The 16,692-nt window shown below is 38.2% G+C and overlaps 2 protein-coding genes and 2 long non-coding RNA genes across 7 annotated transcripts; all 4 read left to right on the forward strand.

Moving 5' to 3' along the window:
• Nucleotide 1: 1 nt before the first annotated feature.
• Nucleotides 2-5,458, forward strand: LOC124315331 (gustatory and pheromone receptor 39a-like). 3 transcript variants are annotated; one of them, XM_046780948.1, is made up of 10 exons: nt 45-206; nt 265-2,460; nt 2,524-3,012; nt 3,069-3,131; nt 3,196-3,285; nt 3,349-4,243; nt 4,301-4,789; nt 4,857-4,919; nt 4,985-5,074; nt 5,141-5,458. In XM_046780948.1, exons 6-10 carry the CDS (start codon nt 3,824-3,826, stop codon nt 5,201-5,203), a joined length of 1,125 nt encoding a protein of 374 aa, XP_046636904.1. In that variant the 5' UTR covers nt 45-206; nt 265-2,460; nt 2,524-3,012; nt 3,069-3,131; nt 3,196-3,285; nt 3,349-3,823; the 3' UTR covers nt 5,204-5,458. The 3 variants fall into 3 exon arrangements, 2 of the variants coding, with proteins under 2 accessions (XP_046636903.1, XP_046636904.1); XM_046780947.1 differs by lacking the exons at nt 4,301-4,789; nt 4,857-4,919; nt 4,985-5,074; nt 5,141-5,458 and having other exon boundaries at nt 2-206; nt 3,349-3,529; XR_006911488.1 differs by lacking the exons at nt 4,301-4,789; nt 4,857-4,919; nt 4,985-5,074; nt 5,141-5,458 and having other exon boundaries at nt 3,349-3,529.
• Nucleotides 5,459-5,491: 33 nt separating this feature from the next.
• On the forward strand, nt 5,492-6,343 carry LOC124315783. Its single transcript, XR_006911671.1, has 3 exons — nt 5,492-5,564; nt 5,991-6,131; nt 6,305-6,343. It is a non-coding gene; the product is annotated as an uncharacterized LOC124315783 (long non-coding RNA).
• Nucleotides 6,344-7,041: 698 nt separating this feature from the next.
• LOC124315352 lies at nt 7,042-9,110 on the forward strand. Its single transcript, XM_046780984.1, has 5 exons — nt 7,042-8,084; nt 8,147-8,662; nt 8,728-8,790; nt 8,861-8,950; nt 9,035-9,110. The coding sequence occupies exons 1-5, from the start codon at nt 7,569-7,571 to the stop codon at nt 9,101-9,103; spliced, it is 1,254 nt and encodes a 417-aa protein (XP_046636940.1). The 5' UTR covers nt 7,042-7,568; the 3' UTR covers nt 9,104-9,110.
• A 3,895-nt stretch (nt 9,111-13,005) lies between these two features.
• Nucleotides 13,006-14,181, forward strand: LOC124315705. Of its 2 annotated transcripts, XR_006911578.1 has the most exons (5): nt 13,006-13,310; nt 13,384-13,525; nt 13,582-13,685; nt 13,803-13,995; nt 14,057-14,181. It is a non-coding gene; the product is annotated as an uncharacterized LOC124315705 (long non-coding RNA). The 2 variants fall into 2 exon arrangements; XR_006911577.1 differs by having other exon boundaries at nt 13,803-14,181.
• The last annotated feature ends 2,511 nt before the right edge of the window (nt 14,182-16,692 follow it).

Consider the following 16,692-nt stretch of genomic DNA (forward strand, 5'->3'; position numbering starts at 1 on the left):
GTAGTTTTATGTTGTAATGCGTCGTCGCGAGGGTTCACAATCTGCATGGGCGTGTTCCTGTTGTTAGGCCTTGCATTTGTTTGACACCTTTCAATTTGACGTGCCCCATGGACACTACCGTTCATGTCATTTAGCCCGTCCTAGATTTCTCACGATCCTTTTAAGCCCTCCGGAAGTCAAACAAAAGATGGCGAATAAAATTCAAGGTAACTCTCTTCGCAATTCTGTTTGTTTTTACAATTCTAATGGAATATTTGTTGGCAGATGTTGAAATGTCATCCCGATTGCGCAATCAGCGAATCCGCAAAGCCAACGGACTGGTGACCAACATAACACTGGACGAAACTCTACGGCCGCTGTGGAAACTGACCCACTACTCGGGGATTTTGCTGGACTGGTGTTTTCCCATTTCCAAGAACAATCCTCGTCGTATTTGTAAATTCCTGCGATACTTTTCAATCGCCCTTTCGTTCTCTCTGCTCGTGGCCGTCACCTCGTTCCAACTGATGCAGTTGCTTTTGGGAATCGAGAAAGCGCCAAACATTCACGCCATTATACCGAACATGTTGTGGTTTATCCCAATTGTGTTGGGTATCGTCATCCAGGTGCATTGCCTTCGTCTGCGGAGGAAATTTCTCGGCTTTTTCAAAGATTGGCGGCAATTAGAAATCGAAATCGTCCACCTAAATCCAAATTGCATCATGTGCGAGTCAAGGAAAATGCATTTGATGATGTACGCCATCTACGCTGTCATAACTATAGCTTCCGTTATCGCATTGGGAATAGATATTTCTAATAACCCGGAATCATCGTATCTCATCTCCACGTATCCCGCCGTTCGTCAAGTAGTGCCTTTGATCGTCATTGGCTCAGTTCATTTAACGTCGATTGTGCTGACCTGGATCTTTGCGTCACTGGGTGATTTCATTCCTTCGTTTACTTATTATCACACTTCTCTCGCCGTCAGCTGTTTAGAAAATGACGTCAGGGCTCTTTTTGATAAGGGAAAAGACGCTGATGATTTGTTTATTCGATCTAGACTTTCCTTATTAGCCGGCAAATTAGATCCTTTGAAAAAATCCCTTTCGACTGAACTGTCAACTTGGCAACTTGACGTTTCGATTCTTCGAATCTGGACACGTTTCGAAAAAATTGGTAAAATGGTCAGTCGAGCCGATTTTCTTTTCGGTTCTTTCATGGTCTACAGTCAAGCTGGGGCTATATTTTTCATAACAGCGCTTCTTTATTCGGTACTTTACAATTTGGGAGATGCCTTGAGGATGCGATCCGTTGGCCCAGTTCTCTCCTACAGTCTCAATTTGTTAGCTATCCTTTTTCGTTTCTTTTCTACTATGCTAATATCTTCGCAGCTCCATCGGTCGGTCGGTAAGTTTCGAACAGCTTTGAATGATTTGCTGAGCCAAAATTGGAATCGAATGAACAAAGGAGATCGTGACTTGCTTCGATCTTTTCTGTGGAGACTTCAGGCTGATCCGTTGGTTGCCCATCCTCTAGGCGTCTATAAGGTGACACCGTCCGTTTTGCTAAGTGTTTTCGGCGTTATAATCAGTTATGTCATTGTATTACTTCAGTCGAAATAGCTTCGACCCCCTTTGTGCGTTTTTGTAGGCAATTTAGAATTCATTTTCAAACTTGGCAAATTGTTGCTTGATGTTTTATTTAGTTTCGTGACACTTTCACTAGTTTTATTTGAAGCCATTAACGTAATGCGTTATCGAGAAGACACTTGCCAAGTCATCGATGCTAGTCAGGTGTGTGAGTTGTTTGCGTTCTACTCACGTTTGTACTGCACGCACATTTAATTTGAGCATTCAAATGAGTTGATAGGGTACGACAGGAAATTAAATGGGTCGAAAAAATGGGAGTAATGCACTTAGCATTATTGTGACTTTTTATTTTTTAGGCCGTTATTTAGTCAATCTATAATATTGAACGTGTATAAGAGCGACAGTCGCGCGAAACATGTTGCGACAGTTAGTTGACAAGGTGCTGGACTCTTTCAAAGACGAGACCATCAACTTCGAAAAATGTTACCGTCCCGTTTTGATCGCCATGAACGTGTGTGGCATTCCATTGGGAATGAAGAACACAGACGAACCAACAACTTTACCCGTTTGGATGGTTTACATCTTCGGCTGGATTCTATACTGCTTAAATATCGTATCCGGATTGATGTTAATTTCGATAGAGAAAAGAGAAAAAAGTCCATTCTTTACAAATAATCGCACTACGGCTTGGCAATGGAATTATGGAATAACTACGTACAACAGTGTCTTTTCCTCGATAGCAGCTCACACGGTCCTCCTGGCCATTACGACAGTTCGCTGGAAACATCTTGCTCGCATTTTCCATCGCATGGATCGAATTAATCAATTCGGATTGAAAGATTTTGAAGCCTTTCGCGCCATTTTCCGATCAGGACTCGTTTTCGCCATCATTGTGAGTTTTATTATTTTAAAATGAATTAAATTCCGAGATTAAATTTTTTCTTTTTATGTCTAGAGCTATCTGGCAATTGGTTTTCAATCGATTTCCGCCTTCTTTATGGCTGATGTCGATGTGTGGAAAATGGTGATTTACTCGTTTCAACGGGGTTTCATTATCGTTATTTTGCTGGCCGGCGTGTTATTTTTCTGCTTCGGACGGATGGCCTCTACTATGCTTCAGATTCTTGGCCAAGAAATGACGAAATTCATTTCAAGTGATGACCAGCAATCTTTTGAAAACATCGATGTTGTCATAGCTAAATGGAATCGCCACTATTTCATGGCCATTGATTTTGTCCATCAGTTTAACCGCTGCTTTGGTTGTTTGTTACTTGTCCTAATTGCACCGATTTTCATTCGAGTAATCAGCACTTCATTCTTTCTGATGATTGAATTAAAAGACGGCCAGTGGACGGCGGCCGTTACTCTGAATTTGATTGTATTGCTAGTTCATTTTGTGGCTTTCATATTTGCGGCAAATATTCCACACAGAATACGTCAAGAGGTACCACCCTAATTATTTTACTACTCAGTTTGCATTAATTTAACTCTTGTGAATAGGCTATTGATTTAACCAAGAAGCTGCGCAGATTTCAACTTAAAGATTTTACCCATCAGAATCAGGTATTTTTTTAAATATTATTTTTTAAAACTAATACATTAGGTTAAAACAGACTTTTCTTGTCAGGTTAATGTGCTCATGATGGAAATATCAAATTCTTTGCCGAAAATCACTGCAGCGGGATTCTTCGACATCGATCTCCAGCTTATTCCAACGGTAATCCAGTCATAAAACAGGTATAACGCAGTTAACTTTTATTGCTTCTTCACTGTTTTACAGCTTATTGGAACAACGCTGACGTATCTCATAATTCTTTTCCAATTTCAAACGTCAGAGAACACTTGAATTTCTTTCTTGATTGCATTATCCGATAAACACCGGATGAACCGCTGAGAATCGATGCTTCTTTTCTTGTTCAATTTGCTTAAAGTCATGATAAAATTTTTCTAGTTAGTCTTAACACTGAGACTTTAGTCAATCAACACGCTTTGTCAATATTCCTAGTTAATTAAATATTCAATTCTTCCTAATTTGTAAGCGTTTTAATCGAATAATTTAGGCGGGCCCCCATTTTGTTCTACACGTCTATCAATCAAACGTATTGTATTGGGTACAACTCATTTAACTATTTTCCCCATTATCAGAGATCAATAAATTGCTTAATCAACTGCATTCTTATTACACTTGTATAAGAGCGCCAGTTTTGTGTCGTTGATGCATTCGTCCTTTGGCTCTGGTGCCAAAATCATCCAAAATGAGTTTTCAGTGGAGCCTTCAGCCCATGATAAAGTGGATGCATTTCATTGGCGTTTACTTGGAGTCACCTGGAAATGACAATTCTTCTGGGTTTCGTTTCTTTGTTACTGCTTATGGTTTCATCCTCTTTTTTGTTAACGTCTTAAGTAACGGAATGATGGCTGCCAAGTTCTTACAGGGTTTTGATAATATCTCCCATCAAACAACTTCTTCTGTTCTTTGGAATGCTGTCGTCTCTCAAACGAATTATATCTTGGTGACAATCGGATGTCAGTTAAGTTTGATTTCTGGCGCCGTCTCCACATGGCCCGGTTTGATTCACATTCTCCGTGAAATGGAAAAAGAACGTTACTTTGCTGCAAAAGACTTCCATCATTTCCGTCGCATTTACCTGTCAGGACTCGGTTTTCTTATCGCGGTATATAAATTGTTATAATCAAAGCATAATATAATAACTAATGATTTCTTGTTAAAGGTTATCCTTGCCATCATTGGAATTTCTGTGACTATTATTATGTCATCGCAAGATCTAGCAATAGTGGACAAACTGTTTCAAATGTTCTTTACATTCCTATTAATGTTCGTGTTCAGTGGCGGAGCTTTGTTTTCTTGCTTTGGGTGGATGGTGGCCAGCATGTTGGAAATCCTAGCTGAGCGTGTCAATATGGAGCAAAGTAACTCTAATTGCAGTGGTTGTGATTGGGAAAAGATGTTTGTTAGATGGAGACATCTGTACTTGAAGATTTCGCGACTAGTGGACAAGATGAATGAATGTTATGGTTTTCTTCTTCTGTTTTTAATTACAAGTAGTTTCGTCGTGACGATTAATTCTTCATTCATAATTATGCGTGACGTCAACGAGGAGGGCATCGACTACAATTGCGTCGTCCATTCATTCTTTTTGATTATCCAATTTTCCCACTTTGCTGTTTTGGCTTACGTTCCCCATCGTATCCGAGAATCAGTAAGTTATTACAATTGTTATTTTCTAACTTGGTTCTAACACAGTTTTTCTAATAACTTTAACCAAGGCAATCTATTTGAGTAAACAATTACGAGAACTTAAAATCGGTAACGAGGCGAGGCAAAACAAGGTAATTTAAACAAAAACAGAATTTGATTTATGTAACCTTTTATTTCTAACTAATTAACATCGTAGGTGAATTTCTTTATTTTGGACGTATTGAACTCGCTACCTCAAATCACGGCACTCGGCTTATTTGATGTTAATCTTCGCCTGGCCCCAACGGTAAGTCATTTAACGTGAAATTTGAATCTGTTATGTAATAACAGCCCGATATTTGTTTTTCACTAGATAGTTGGTACGACCTTGACGTATTTGGTCATTTTGTGCCAATTGCATTATTCCGCGAAATAAAAGACCTGGGGTGGAATTGGAGGTGGGGCTTAAAAGAAAACAAAAATGGCCGCCCTAGTTTGCGAACCAATCCCCCTCCTTTTCTTTGTCAGTGATTTTATTCCCCCTTTTCTTTTGGTGGGATTTTTGCAGTGCAGTACTTACCTTTCTTGTGCCAACATGTGTCTCCTTTCTCGTGATTCAATTAATTGTTATCACTGTGTATTATTATGACGGAACACTAAAGCCAAGAATTAGCTTTGCTGAAATGGAAACATTTTTATTTTTAGTTTAACATTGTGTGTTGTATTCATTTGGTCAGAATGGGTCCGGATCGCATAGAACATCACTCACAGCATGACTCACAGCATTCGTGGATTCGGTAAATCATCATTTGACTTTGGTCTGGTTGGACACAATTGCGATTTATTTTATTTGGTCTTAAAGTTTCTCCCTTTATGTGTCCATTCTCCATTGGTAGAATTCAGTATGTAAGTCACCCGACAAAGAGAATAGAAATCCGTGTTGGCTCAACTAACTGCAATACCATATTGATTATAGAGGTAGACCTGGGTCATCACCATTATGAGATTCATTACAGCAACGTCATGAAATGAATAATTCGTTATTCACTCTTGGCTTCCAAGAGTTGACTTTCTTTGATTTTGGCGGGTGGTGGGTTGCGGAGATTTTTAATATCGATATCTCAAGCGCGGTTAATTAGAATATTTGTGTTGTCTGCTTTTGTTTGGTTTCACAGTTTCGATAAAGCAAAAAGAGACCAAGTTTCAGGCACTTTTTATTACAGAACACTGAACGGATCACTGGTTTGATGGAAACGTGTACGTGGCTGCAAGAGAAAATAGCAAAACCAAATAAAATGTGGTTGTCGTGTGAATAACTTTGGTGTCGTGACTCCCCATGCTCTCCACTCCATGCTGTTTCTCAGGTAATAAAATTAAGAATGCGAATGAAATAGTTTTGAGAGCTTACGTAGAATCTGTTCCAAATATGTGAAATGTTGGTGCCCGACTAAATACAGTGATTAGCATGTATCATGTATGCAAGGTGGTGATCAATGGCAGATTTTGTTTGCTCTATTTAACCTTTATCTTTGTGTAGAATTCAGGACTGAGCCAGCCATCTTAACCAAAAGATGTGCAATAAGTTTTGATACTGACATGCCATCATCAACAATCTCAGCATCGTCAATCGGGTAATGATTTTTTTTACCTATTAATCAACCTGTGACCTGCCGTATATTTTAATGGTGTCTGAAACTTGCATAAAAGGGTAATCCTGTAAGTAATTATGTTTATTAACAAGAAGGGTCCCACTGCAATATTTGCTTCGTAACCCATTTTTTAATTTTTTGTTTAGATTAACAGCTCCTAGTTGAATTGGAAAAACTGTGTCCTCGTGTGCACCCATGTGAAGCGTGAAGGTGTGTGCATATTCATGATGACCCCCTTTTCCTATCCTGACTGGCGTCAACTTTACTGAGGATGGATGGAGCATTTGTGATGGATGCCTGGCTGTGGATTTACCGGGCTTAAAGGTAGGACAATTGTCTCTATTCTTCCTTTTTTTGAATATTTGGTGGTGTCGCTTATAAAACGTTACGGAGTACGGTTATCTCCTGAGCTAGTGAGCTAGACCTTTGACTGAAACTGTATTCTCTTGCCATTTCTGTTATCTCTGAATTCACGGTTAATTAAATAACTCATTTGTATAGCGACTGCACATCAGGCTTGTTTTATTCAGTGGTTATATTTGTCTCCCGTTTCGTAGACAATCTTTTTTATGCAAGGTCATTTATATGCTGCAAGTTAACTTTTTTGTCTAAATTTAAAAAAAAACTTAAATCCCAACTCTCAAATTAATTTGGGTGGTAGTAAAAAAACATCCAAAAGCATTTCCCCATTGCCCGCCCTATATTGATTGCATTCATTTGCGTAAAAGCGCATTGTCAGTGTCACTGCCCTTGAGTTGTATGCTCATCTGTTAATTCAGTTGTCTTTCATTGTGGCATGGTCCTGGCCGTCATTCTTGACAAAGAACTTTGACGTTTTCTCATTTTCGCTTTTGCATTTGTACGAAAAAGTCGTACGTGAGGAAGTGAACTGTCAATACCCAAGAGGTTTTGAGGTTCCCCCTTGTTCTTGGTTGACATTTTCTTGGCGTATTATTTTTCAACTTGAGAGAGGTACTCGTTTCAGTGATGAATTACTTCGAGTCGTTCCTAATAGACTCGATGGTTTATTGATATGTTGTTACCTTGGCAACATAACAGTACTATTGCATTTCGCAAAAAGGAGCTTACAAGTCCATAAATGGTCAAGGCCCGTGGGTCAAAGCAGTAATCCGTATTAGAGTCGGCAAAGAAATGGTCAAAAGCAGTAGAATAAAAGTTGTGGCCGTTTCACCTTCTAACATTGTGACAAGCGACTACCTAACTAATGATTCGACAGTTTTAAATTTTGATTGGTCTTTGAAGCCGATAACGACTTGGCTTCACATTTTTGGCATTCAGCCACCGGTAATCTCCTCTGTCAACCGCGATAGTTATTGCAATCGGTTTGTATTACTCATTCCAATTGCAGCAGTGTTCTATTTTCTGAATGTTGGCTGCCATGGGTTCGCTCTAGGACAGATGAAGTGGAATGTCATCAAGAAGAACTATAGCAGTTCTACCAGGAACTGGAATTCAATCATTAACGAAATGAATTTTAGTTTTTTGACTTTGGCGACACATTCCGCTCTTTTATTCGTCAGCTATTTCATGGCTTGGAAGGGTCTGACGGAAGTGCTCCGGCGATTGGAACAATGCCACCAGTTTGACAGTGGCCATTATACAAAATTCCGGAGAATCTGTACCGTTGGGTCTTGCTTCATGTTGATCGTAATCATTTATCTTTCGATTTCTTTAATTATTTCTTAAAATTATTTCGACTTGTATTATAGGAAATTGCCATTGAATTATCTGAGACACTTCACGCCCGTTTATTGTTCGACGCAAAGATATTACCTACCTTCTGTGTTATTTTATCTGGATTGAGGATGGTGTCACTCGTGTTCCCATTTCTTGGCACTATCCTGTTCTGTTGTCTGGGATGGATGGCTTCGATCATGTTACGAATCATGGCAGAGGAAATTGAATCCTCAATCATCAATCGTCCTGATAATAACTCTAGATTGAATAATTGGGTCTTGATGTCTTTGGATGGATGGAGGCGCCGCTATTTCCTGATTGTCGAATTTGTGCAGCAAATCAACTGCCATTTCGGTTTTATTCTTTTGGTTGTCACGGCATCAGAATTCGTTCGGATAACCAACACATCTTTCCAATTACTCATTGAATTTCTAAATAACAGTTGGACATGGTCTAGTATGTCCACTATCTTGATTGCCTTTGACTTTATCAAAGAGACGGCCTGCTTCTGTATTTTGCTCTACGTACCTACTAAAATCCATGGAGAAGTAAATTGATGATTATTTTTTTGGTGAAAAACTTGATAAGCTTATCATTGATTTTTCTTATTAAGGCCAGTGACCTGGTCAAACAGCTGCGGATGATGGACTTCGACGATTACGGTCCCCGAACCCAGGTATTAATGATAATTGGCATATTACACGGTTACACCATGCCAATTCGAAATAACGGGAATTTATTCACAGATGAAATTTCTAGTTGAAGAGATGACTCATTCGCTTCCGAGTATCGCACCAATGGGGTTAGTTCAAATAAATGTCCAACTCATTCCAACGGTACTGAACTTCTCGTTTTCTATTTTTGTAATCGAGATCGCTTATTTTAATGTATTCGATTTTAATTGTTTCATTCTTTTGTAGTTGATTGGAACGACGTTGACATATTTGATAATCCTTTGCCAGTTTCATTCGTCAGAAACTGTAAAATAAAGTAGGAGAGGACAAGGGGGAACTGGAAAGTCGGAATAATATTTATTGAGTAAACTTATCTGTAACAATGTATACCAGTGTTATTAGCGACATGATGCAAGCAAGGATAATAGTTTTTGGCTAGATATTTTGTAATGTTTTGAATCAAGACGTTGCGCGAACAATCACTTAAAGGAAGATATTTTTTTTTGAAAAGAATGATTGAGAATAACGCGTGTTGAAATTTAGTTCAATCAACATGAAATGGCTGCTTCGTTGAGAGAGTGGATGATTTCTTCAATAATTTTATTCTCCCTTATGTACTGGAAGTTTCCACGAAAAGTAGATGCTGCTTTTATGCCATTAAATGTGATACCGTGTTGAATTAGTAGTTTCATTGCTTCTAATAATTTATTCTCACTTGAATTAAATCGACACAAGATGTCAATTGCATTATACCCGTCTTTATCCATTCCATTGACATCGATCCCGTGTTGAATTAAGAGCTTGATGGCCTCAATTAAATTCTCGTTTCGACTATTCCAGCACAACAAATGAAGTGCATTGCTCCCAAATTTATTCTTTCCATTCACATCGATCCCATTTTGGATTAAGAGTTGGATTACTTCGATTAATTTCTCACTTGAATTATTTCGACACAATAAATGAAGTGCATTGCTACCGTCTTTATCCTTTTCATTCACGTCGATCCCATGTTGGATTAAGAGTTGAATCGCGTCGATTAATTTCTCACTTGAATTATATTGACACAAGATGTGAACTGCATTCCATCCGAAGTTAGTTTTTCCATTCACATCAATCCGGAATTGTATTATAAGTTTGATTCCGTCGATTAAATTGTTATTTGAATTACATGCACACAAGTAATGAAGTGCATTCCACTCTTCGTCATCCTTTCCCATCGCGTCGATCCCGTGTTGGATTAAGAGCTGGATGGCGTCGGTTAATTTCTCGTTTGAATTATTTTGGCACAAAAACTGAAGTGCATTCCTACCGTCGTTGGTTTTTACATTCACATCAATCCCAAGATGGATTAAAAGTTCGATTACTTTGATTAATGTCTCATTTGAATAATATTGACACAACAAATGAAGTACATTACTCCCGTCGGTATCTTTTCCATTCACATCGATCCCGTGTTCGATTAAGAGTTCGATTGCGTTGATTAATTTCTCACTTGAATTATTAGCACACAACAAATGAAGTGCATTCCTCCCGCTGATATCCTTTTCAGTCACATTAATCCTGAGTTTGATTAAGAGTTGGATCGCGTCGATTAATTTCTCACTAGAGTGAAATCGACATAAATAATGAAGTGCATTCCAACCGTCGTTATCCTTGCCATTCACTTCGATCCCTTGTTGGATTAAGAGTTGGATTCCGTCTATTAATTTCTCACTTGAATTATTCCAACACAAAAAATGAAGTGCATTCCGCCCGAAGTTAGTTTTTCCATTAACGTCGATCCCGAGTTTAATTAAGAGCTTGACTGTTTCAATTAATTTCTCGCCTGAATTATTTTGACACAAGAAATGAAGTGCATTTCGCCCGTCGTTAGTTTTTTCAATCACATCGATGCTGTGATCGATTAACAGTTGGATTGCGTCGATTAACTTCTCATTTGAATTATTCCAACACAACAAATGAAGTGCATTGCTTCTATCATTATTCTGTCCATTTACGTTGACCCCGTTTAAAATTAAAATTTTGATTGCGTCAATCAGTTTCTCACTTGAATTACTTCGACACAGGAAATGAAGTGCGTTCCACCCCTCGTTAGTTTTTCCATTCACATCTATCCCGCGTAGGATTAAGAGTTGGATTTCTTCTATATCCAAATTTTTTTGCCGGCACAGTAGCCGTAATTTTTCTTCTTTCTGTAAGATTAATAAAAGAAAATTAGTTAAAAATAGTAAGAATAAGTAAAAAGTTAATCTTTGAAACCCATCAACTTATTTTACATTTATTTTTATAGATTTCAATTCGTTGACAATTTGTGATGATGAAATACGTTGGCCCGGTTCATCTGCCAACATTTTTAGTAGAATATCACGAGCGTAATGATGCGAGCGATCTATTTCTGATAAAATAAGTGTTTTCGGTAACGATTTTAGTCCATAGAACCTAAACAATATAGCCTATTTAACGAACAAAACCAGCAACTTACCTCTCATATTGACCGGTGTTTGTTTCAAGATGTTGTTAGAAATATCAAACTTTGGGCCGTAAAGATGTTTCCCACCCAAGAGGAGATAACCAAAGACGAGAGCTATTGAAAAGACGTCGCTCTTGACTGTACCTCGCCCAAGTTTGTCACTTTCTAAACTTTTCAGCAACTCGGGAGCGTACCATTTATCTGTTCCTTTGATTTTGCTTTGCGTGAATGTCCCTCGTTCGTTAACGACTCGAGAGAATCCAAAATCCGCCCATTTCATTGTTACTAATCCAGCGGAATCGACGGATATGAGAACGTTTTCCGGTTTGATATCTCGATGAATTAAATTCTTGGAATGAATATACTCGAGACCTAAAGCCAAGTGGAGAAAAACTATTAAATGGGGCAGTTCCGGTCCTTTGTATTTTCGCGGATCATCCGACTTCAGAAACAGCTGATCTAATGATGCGTTGCATAGTTCGAAAGCGAAATACCTGACAATAAAAGGATGTGGGAGAGAAAGGAAAATACCAACAAAGAATCGAACATTATTTTAGCTTTGGCACGTTATTTTTTTACCCATTTGATGGTTTGTGTGTTTAATTTCGCAGTCTAGTGGCATTGGGCTGAAGATGGCTTCGGCAAGTTTCCAAATCACCACTTGACTGCGAAATAAAACAGCAAACCATCTAATGGGTCATCAAACTAGTTCGAAAATTTAAAATCTTATAGACAATTAAATGAAGCAGCAATTTTAAATTTCGTGGGATCGATCAAAAATTGAATCGACCGATTGAAAGAATCAATCAAATATTAGGTTACATCGATAAAAAAAGCCAGTGTAGTTTTTGATCGATCACCACAATAGGTGGGATTGATCATCAACAATATGAGCCAAATATCGTGTAGGAAATATACTTACTTGAAATTGTCGTCGCTTTCAGAGTGCAAGAGTTTGACAACATTGGGATGGCTCAATTGGGTCAACACTTTTTCCTCGTTATTATTAACTTTATGCATTTCAACTTTTTTTACTGCAACTTGACGACCGTTAAACCTCCCGATAAAAACTAAGCCAAATCCTCCTTCTCCTAATGGGACTGATGGGCTGTCAATTTGAATTTTGCGAAACTGGGTCATGAGTTGGATTGCGTCCTTTGATTTCTCACTTGAATTGTATTGACGCAAATAATAAAGTGCATTTTTCCCGTCGTTAGTTTTTTCATCCACATCAATCTTGTGATCAATAAAGAGTTTTATTGCGTCGATTAAATACTCACTTGAATTAAATTGACACAAATAATGAAGTGCATTTCGCCCGTCGTTAGTTTTTCCATTCACATCAATCTTATAATCAATTAAGAGATTAATTGCGTCGATAAATTTCTCACTTGAATTATTACCACACAACAAATGAAGTGCATTTCGACCGTCATTGGTTTTTCCATTCTTATCGATTCCGAGTTGGATTAAGAGTTGGATCGCGTCGATTAATTTTTCACTTGAATTAAATCGACACAAATAATGAAGCGCATTCCACCCGTCATTAGTTCTTTCATTCACATCGATCCCATTTTGGAATAAGAGTTGGATTGCGCAGATTAATTTCTCACTTGAATTGAATCGACACAAAAAATGAAGTACATTACTTCCGGCGTTAGATTTCTTATTGACATCGATTCCGAGTTGGATTAAAATTTGGATCGCGTCGATTAATTTCTCACTTGAATTATTAGCACACATGAAATGTATGGAACGCCAAAGTGACGCAAAATTAACTGCTTGAAATTTACTGCAATTCACCACCGCCTTCTAGCGGGCGGACCGAAAATCGTCGTTTCTCTGCCTCTTTTGGGGAGGGGTTCTAAGCTATCGATTGCAATGCAATAGTTAGCTTAACAATTGATTTGCAATCGTCTCAGACGAATGTTATTGTTTACAATCGCAAGGTAAAAACAAAAAAATCAAAGTGGTTCTTTTTGCTCTAGCAAATTTTCATTAGAAGGACATATCTAATAAGTGAAGCCGTGATGAACCCTTAAAACTCATAAGGTAAGTCTTCTTTACACTATTTCGGTTCAAAAAGAATGCGAATGTGAATTTAATTGATACTCTGCTGTTACAGGAGAAGTGTTGATGATAGTCGAGGACTGTCGAATAGGCCATTTGCAAACGTACTTGCCCAATCACCGACATAACTCGAATTTGATTGATTGATGGAAATCTCTCAGTTCCGGACATGCAGGAAATACTGCATGCATTAAAAGGTACTCCATAACTTATTTCCGTAAATAATTTTCTAACTTTGATTTCATACATTTAGAAAGCAAGGTTAAAGAGAAAGCAGTGACAGTGAGATACCTAATACAAAGAGGCAGATTGCAATCACATACTTCAACTCAATAGTCCATGATGTAAACTTGGCAGGTGAGTTGTTGTCGAAATTTTTTAAATCTTACAAAGGCTTGTTATTGTCTTTTCGTCAATTCTAATAAGTCCCAACACATTTATTTAAGCTCAATTGTTAATGGAATTTATTGACAGGTGAATGTGAGCAGTATCATACTGGGTTTGCCAAGAACACCGAACACCCCAATACCAATTTGTTGTACTGGCCATGTCCACAGCGGACTTAATATCTTGAATAACTGCCAGAAGAATGGATTATTGGACCTGCAAAAAACTGAGTCTGTAACTGGGAATTAATTAATTGAAAACGAGCGTTGTTACATGTTTGGTTGTAATGACTAGACAAGTTGTGGAATTCCGGAATAATTAAATTTTTTTTTCCAAATTAGTTCTACCCGGGAAGGTACTCTACAACACAGCTGTGACGGTCAGGATCAAGTGCGACAACCGCACTTGCTTTACGACAGCGAGGACGAGTCAGACGAGCGGGACTGCCATTCGGCTAGCCCGTGCACCGATATAATAAATATTCTTTAACAAAATAATAGAATGATTTCTGTCAATCAACATTGTCATCATAAGTCAAATGTGATTCCCCCCAATCGTCTACTGCTCAAATTTTTTCAAGAAATAAACGAGACGAAACGAGAGCTCTTACTTCTCTTTGTGATTTTATTAATTTTATTGAAAAGGAGTCATCTGTGTGAAAACAGTGTAGCGGAAATGAAAGGAATCCTAATGCAATCATCATAGAAAGAGAGAAAAACGACTTAATTACTTAATCTCGATCCTTCCATACGAATAAAAGGCAACATCTTGATTTAAAAAACCAAAAAATCTGTGTGAATAAAAAAGGAGGGTATTTTGAAATGAATTGCGGGATGACACTATCATCAATTTAAACCCCGAATCCTTCACAAAAAAGCAAAAAGGAATAACAAAAAAAAATGTAAAAAAAAAAGTAAACCAAACACATGGAACTTTCCATCATCAGTGAACATCTGATTATTGAGCATGATTGGATTGTATCCAGAATGGTCCAAAAAAGAAACAGGATTCAGTAAGTTCGTCTCTTCAATGATGATACCCGAGTGTTATCATTCGAACTACAATAAATATAGAAATAACATTTTGATTCGATTTTAATTGATTACCATATTATTTGATAAAATTACCAATTTTCCATGTGCTGTATGTAGCGCCGGACAGAAACTCGTTGATTGCAGCTTTTGCAGAGAATTGTTTCCTCCTGCTCTGGCGGCTGCTCCTGCTGTTCGCATGAAATATTTTCCCCAATTGGGACCAGAGCAATTAGTTTGCCTGACATTCGCTGCGTTTAAACATTTAAAGTTTTGAAAAAGTATTAAAATGAAAAAAGCGGAATATGTATAAACTAAATCCAAATTACCCTTATCTCTTGGCCACAGGGAACTGAGTAGTTTTTGATGGTGAGACGACTTGAATTTCCCGGTCCTTTAGCACAGACATAAAAGGCAGGTGCCTCGCTGAGTCGAGGGAACTCCCGCTTAAAGATCTTTCGTACATCTGCACTGGAAGCGTTGTGTGGGAAGCGGACGTCAAATCTATACCCTAGACCACATTCCTTCAACCAATTGTGCTCTGTGGAATTAGGCATCTCCAATTCGTCTTTCTTTGAACAAAGAAATAGGTCCTTGACGGATACATCTTGGCTTTCTGAAAGGGAATTACAACGTTAACATTAAATGTTTTGAAAATTAATGACGATACTGTACCTTTGTTAGGCTGTTTTTTGGCAAAGCCAAACTTGAACGCCAATTCTTCCTTGACTGAAGATGAGTGTGGGCCGCGTCTTTCAGGATTTCTTTTTTTTTTTTTTTGAACTTGAAAAAATGCTCTTATCACTGTCCGTAGAACAGTTCTTTTTCGACCTTTTTTTCTTGTTTTTCTTTTTTTTCTTTCGCTCAAAATCCGTGTCGGAAGAAGACTCTGACGATTCAGACGATGTCGATCGATAGCCTAATGAAATACATTTCACTTAACTGTGATTTATTATCATTACTTTTCTGTAGGTACTTACGTTTTTTTAGTTCTTTTCCTTTCGAAATTTTACCGCTACCTCGGCTGGTGGAAGGCTGGTCGTAGTCATCAATCCTTGAAGTTGAACCCGCTTGCCTTGAAGTCGAATGCGTAAATTTACCGCTACCTCGGCTGGTGGAAGGTTGGTTGTAGTCATCAATCCTTGAAGTCGAACCCGCTTGCCTTGAAGTCGAATACGATGGCCTTTCTCCAGGATCGTCGAAGTTAAAGGAAGCCTCAGCTCTTGAATTCTCCATAAATGGAGGGAAACCATGTGTTTCCAGGCAGAGCGTAGCACTTCGCTGTAAATCAGCCACTTGTAACTTCAGATGAATAATTTCAACTTCTTGCTGAGCGTTGTTTTCCACTAAAGCCTTTCTCTCCGCCAAAAGACGAACAAATTCCACATCGGAAGTGAGACTGCTTATTTCTTCGATCTCGGTATCACGGCGGCATAATGGACAAGTTATCGAGGTCAGGACTGGATCATACATTCGCTACAAACATAATAAATCTTACGATACTTAAAAAAAAAAAAAAAAAATATTAGTACCGTAGCGCATGTGAGACACAAGCGGTGCCCGCAATGTAGAAATTTCGGTATGAGTTCCGCCTGGAATGGATCTAAACAAACCGGGCAAAATACATTAACTTCGACGCCCGACATGGCAGCAACCAAGAGTCCTGTGCAAGTGCAAATATTTATTGTAGTTCGAATGATAACACTCGGGTATCATCATTGAAGAGACGAACTTACTGAATCCTGTTTCTTTTTTGGACCATTCTGGATACAATCCAATCATGCTCAATAATCAGATGTTCACTGATGATGGAAAGTTCCATGTGTTTGGTTTACTTTTTTTTTTACATTTTTTTTTGTTATTCCTTTTTGCTTTTTTGTGAAGGATTCGGGGTTTAAATTGATGATAGTGTCATCCCGCAATTCATTTCAAAATACCCTCCTTTT

Source organism: Daphnia pulicaria, chromosome 11 (assembly GCF_021234035.1).
Source record: "Daphnia pulicaria isolate SC F1-1A chromosome 11, SC_F0-13Bv2, whole genome shotgun sequence".
In the NCBI taxonomy this organism is placed as follows: Eukaryota; Metazoa; Arthropoda; class Branchiopoda; order Diplostraca; family Daphniidae; genus Daphnia; species Daphnia pulicaria.

What these genes read in the sequence shown, in the direction of transcription:
- LOC124315352 (XM_046780984.1), top strand. Translation starts at nt 7,569, where the DNA reads ATGGTCAAAAGCAGTAGAATAAAAGTTGTGGCCGTTTCACCTTCTAAC. An exon ending in GGTCTTGCTTCATGTTGATC is followed by an intron (nt 8,085 to 8,146) that starts GTAATCATTTAT and finishes CTTGTATTATAG; the next exon opens with GAAATTGCCATTGAATTATC. An exon ending in ATGTCCAACTCATTCCAACG is followed by an intron (nt 8,951 to 9,034) that starts GTACTGAACTTC and finishes ATTCTTTTGTAG; the next exon opens with TTGATTGGAACGACGTTGAC.
- LOC124315331 (XM_046780947.1), top strand. Translation starts at nt 1,984, where the DNA reads ATGTTGCGACAGTTAGTTGACAAGGTGCTGGACTCTTTCAAAGACGAG. An exon ending in GACTCGTTTTCGCCATCATT is followed by an intron (nt 2,461 to 2,523) that starts GTGAGTTTTATT and finishes TTTTATGTCTAG; the next exon opens with AGCTATCTGGCAATTGGTTT. An exon ending in ATCTCCAGCTTATTCCAACG is followed by an intron (nt 3,286 to 3,348) that starts GTAATCCAGTCA and finishes ACTGTTTTACAG; the next exon opens with CTTATTGGAACAACGCTGAC.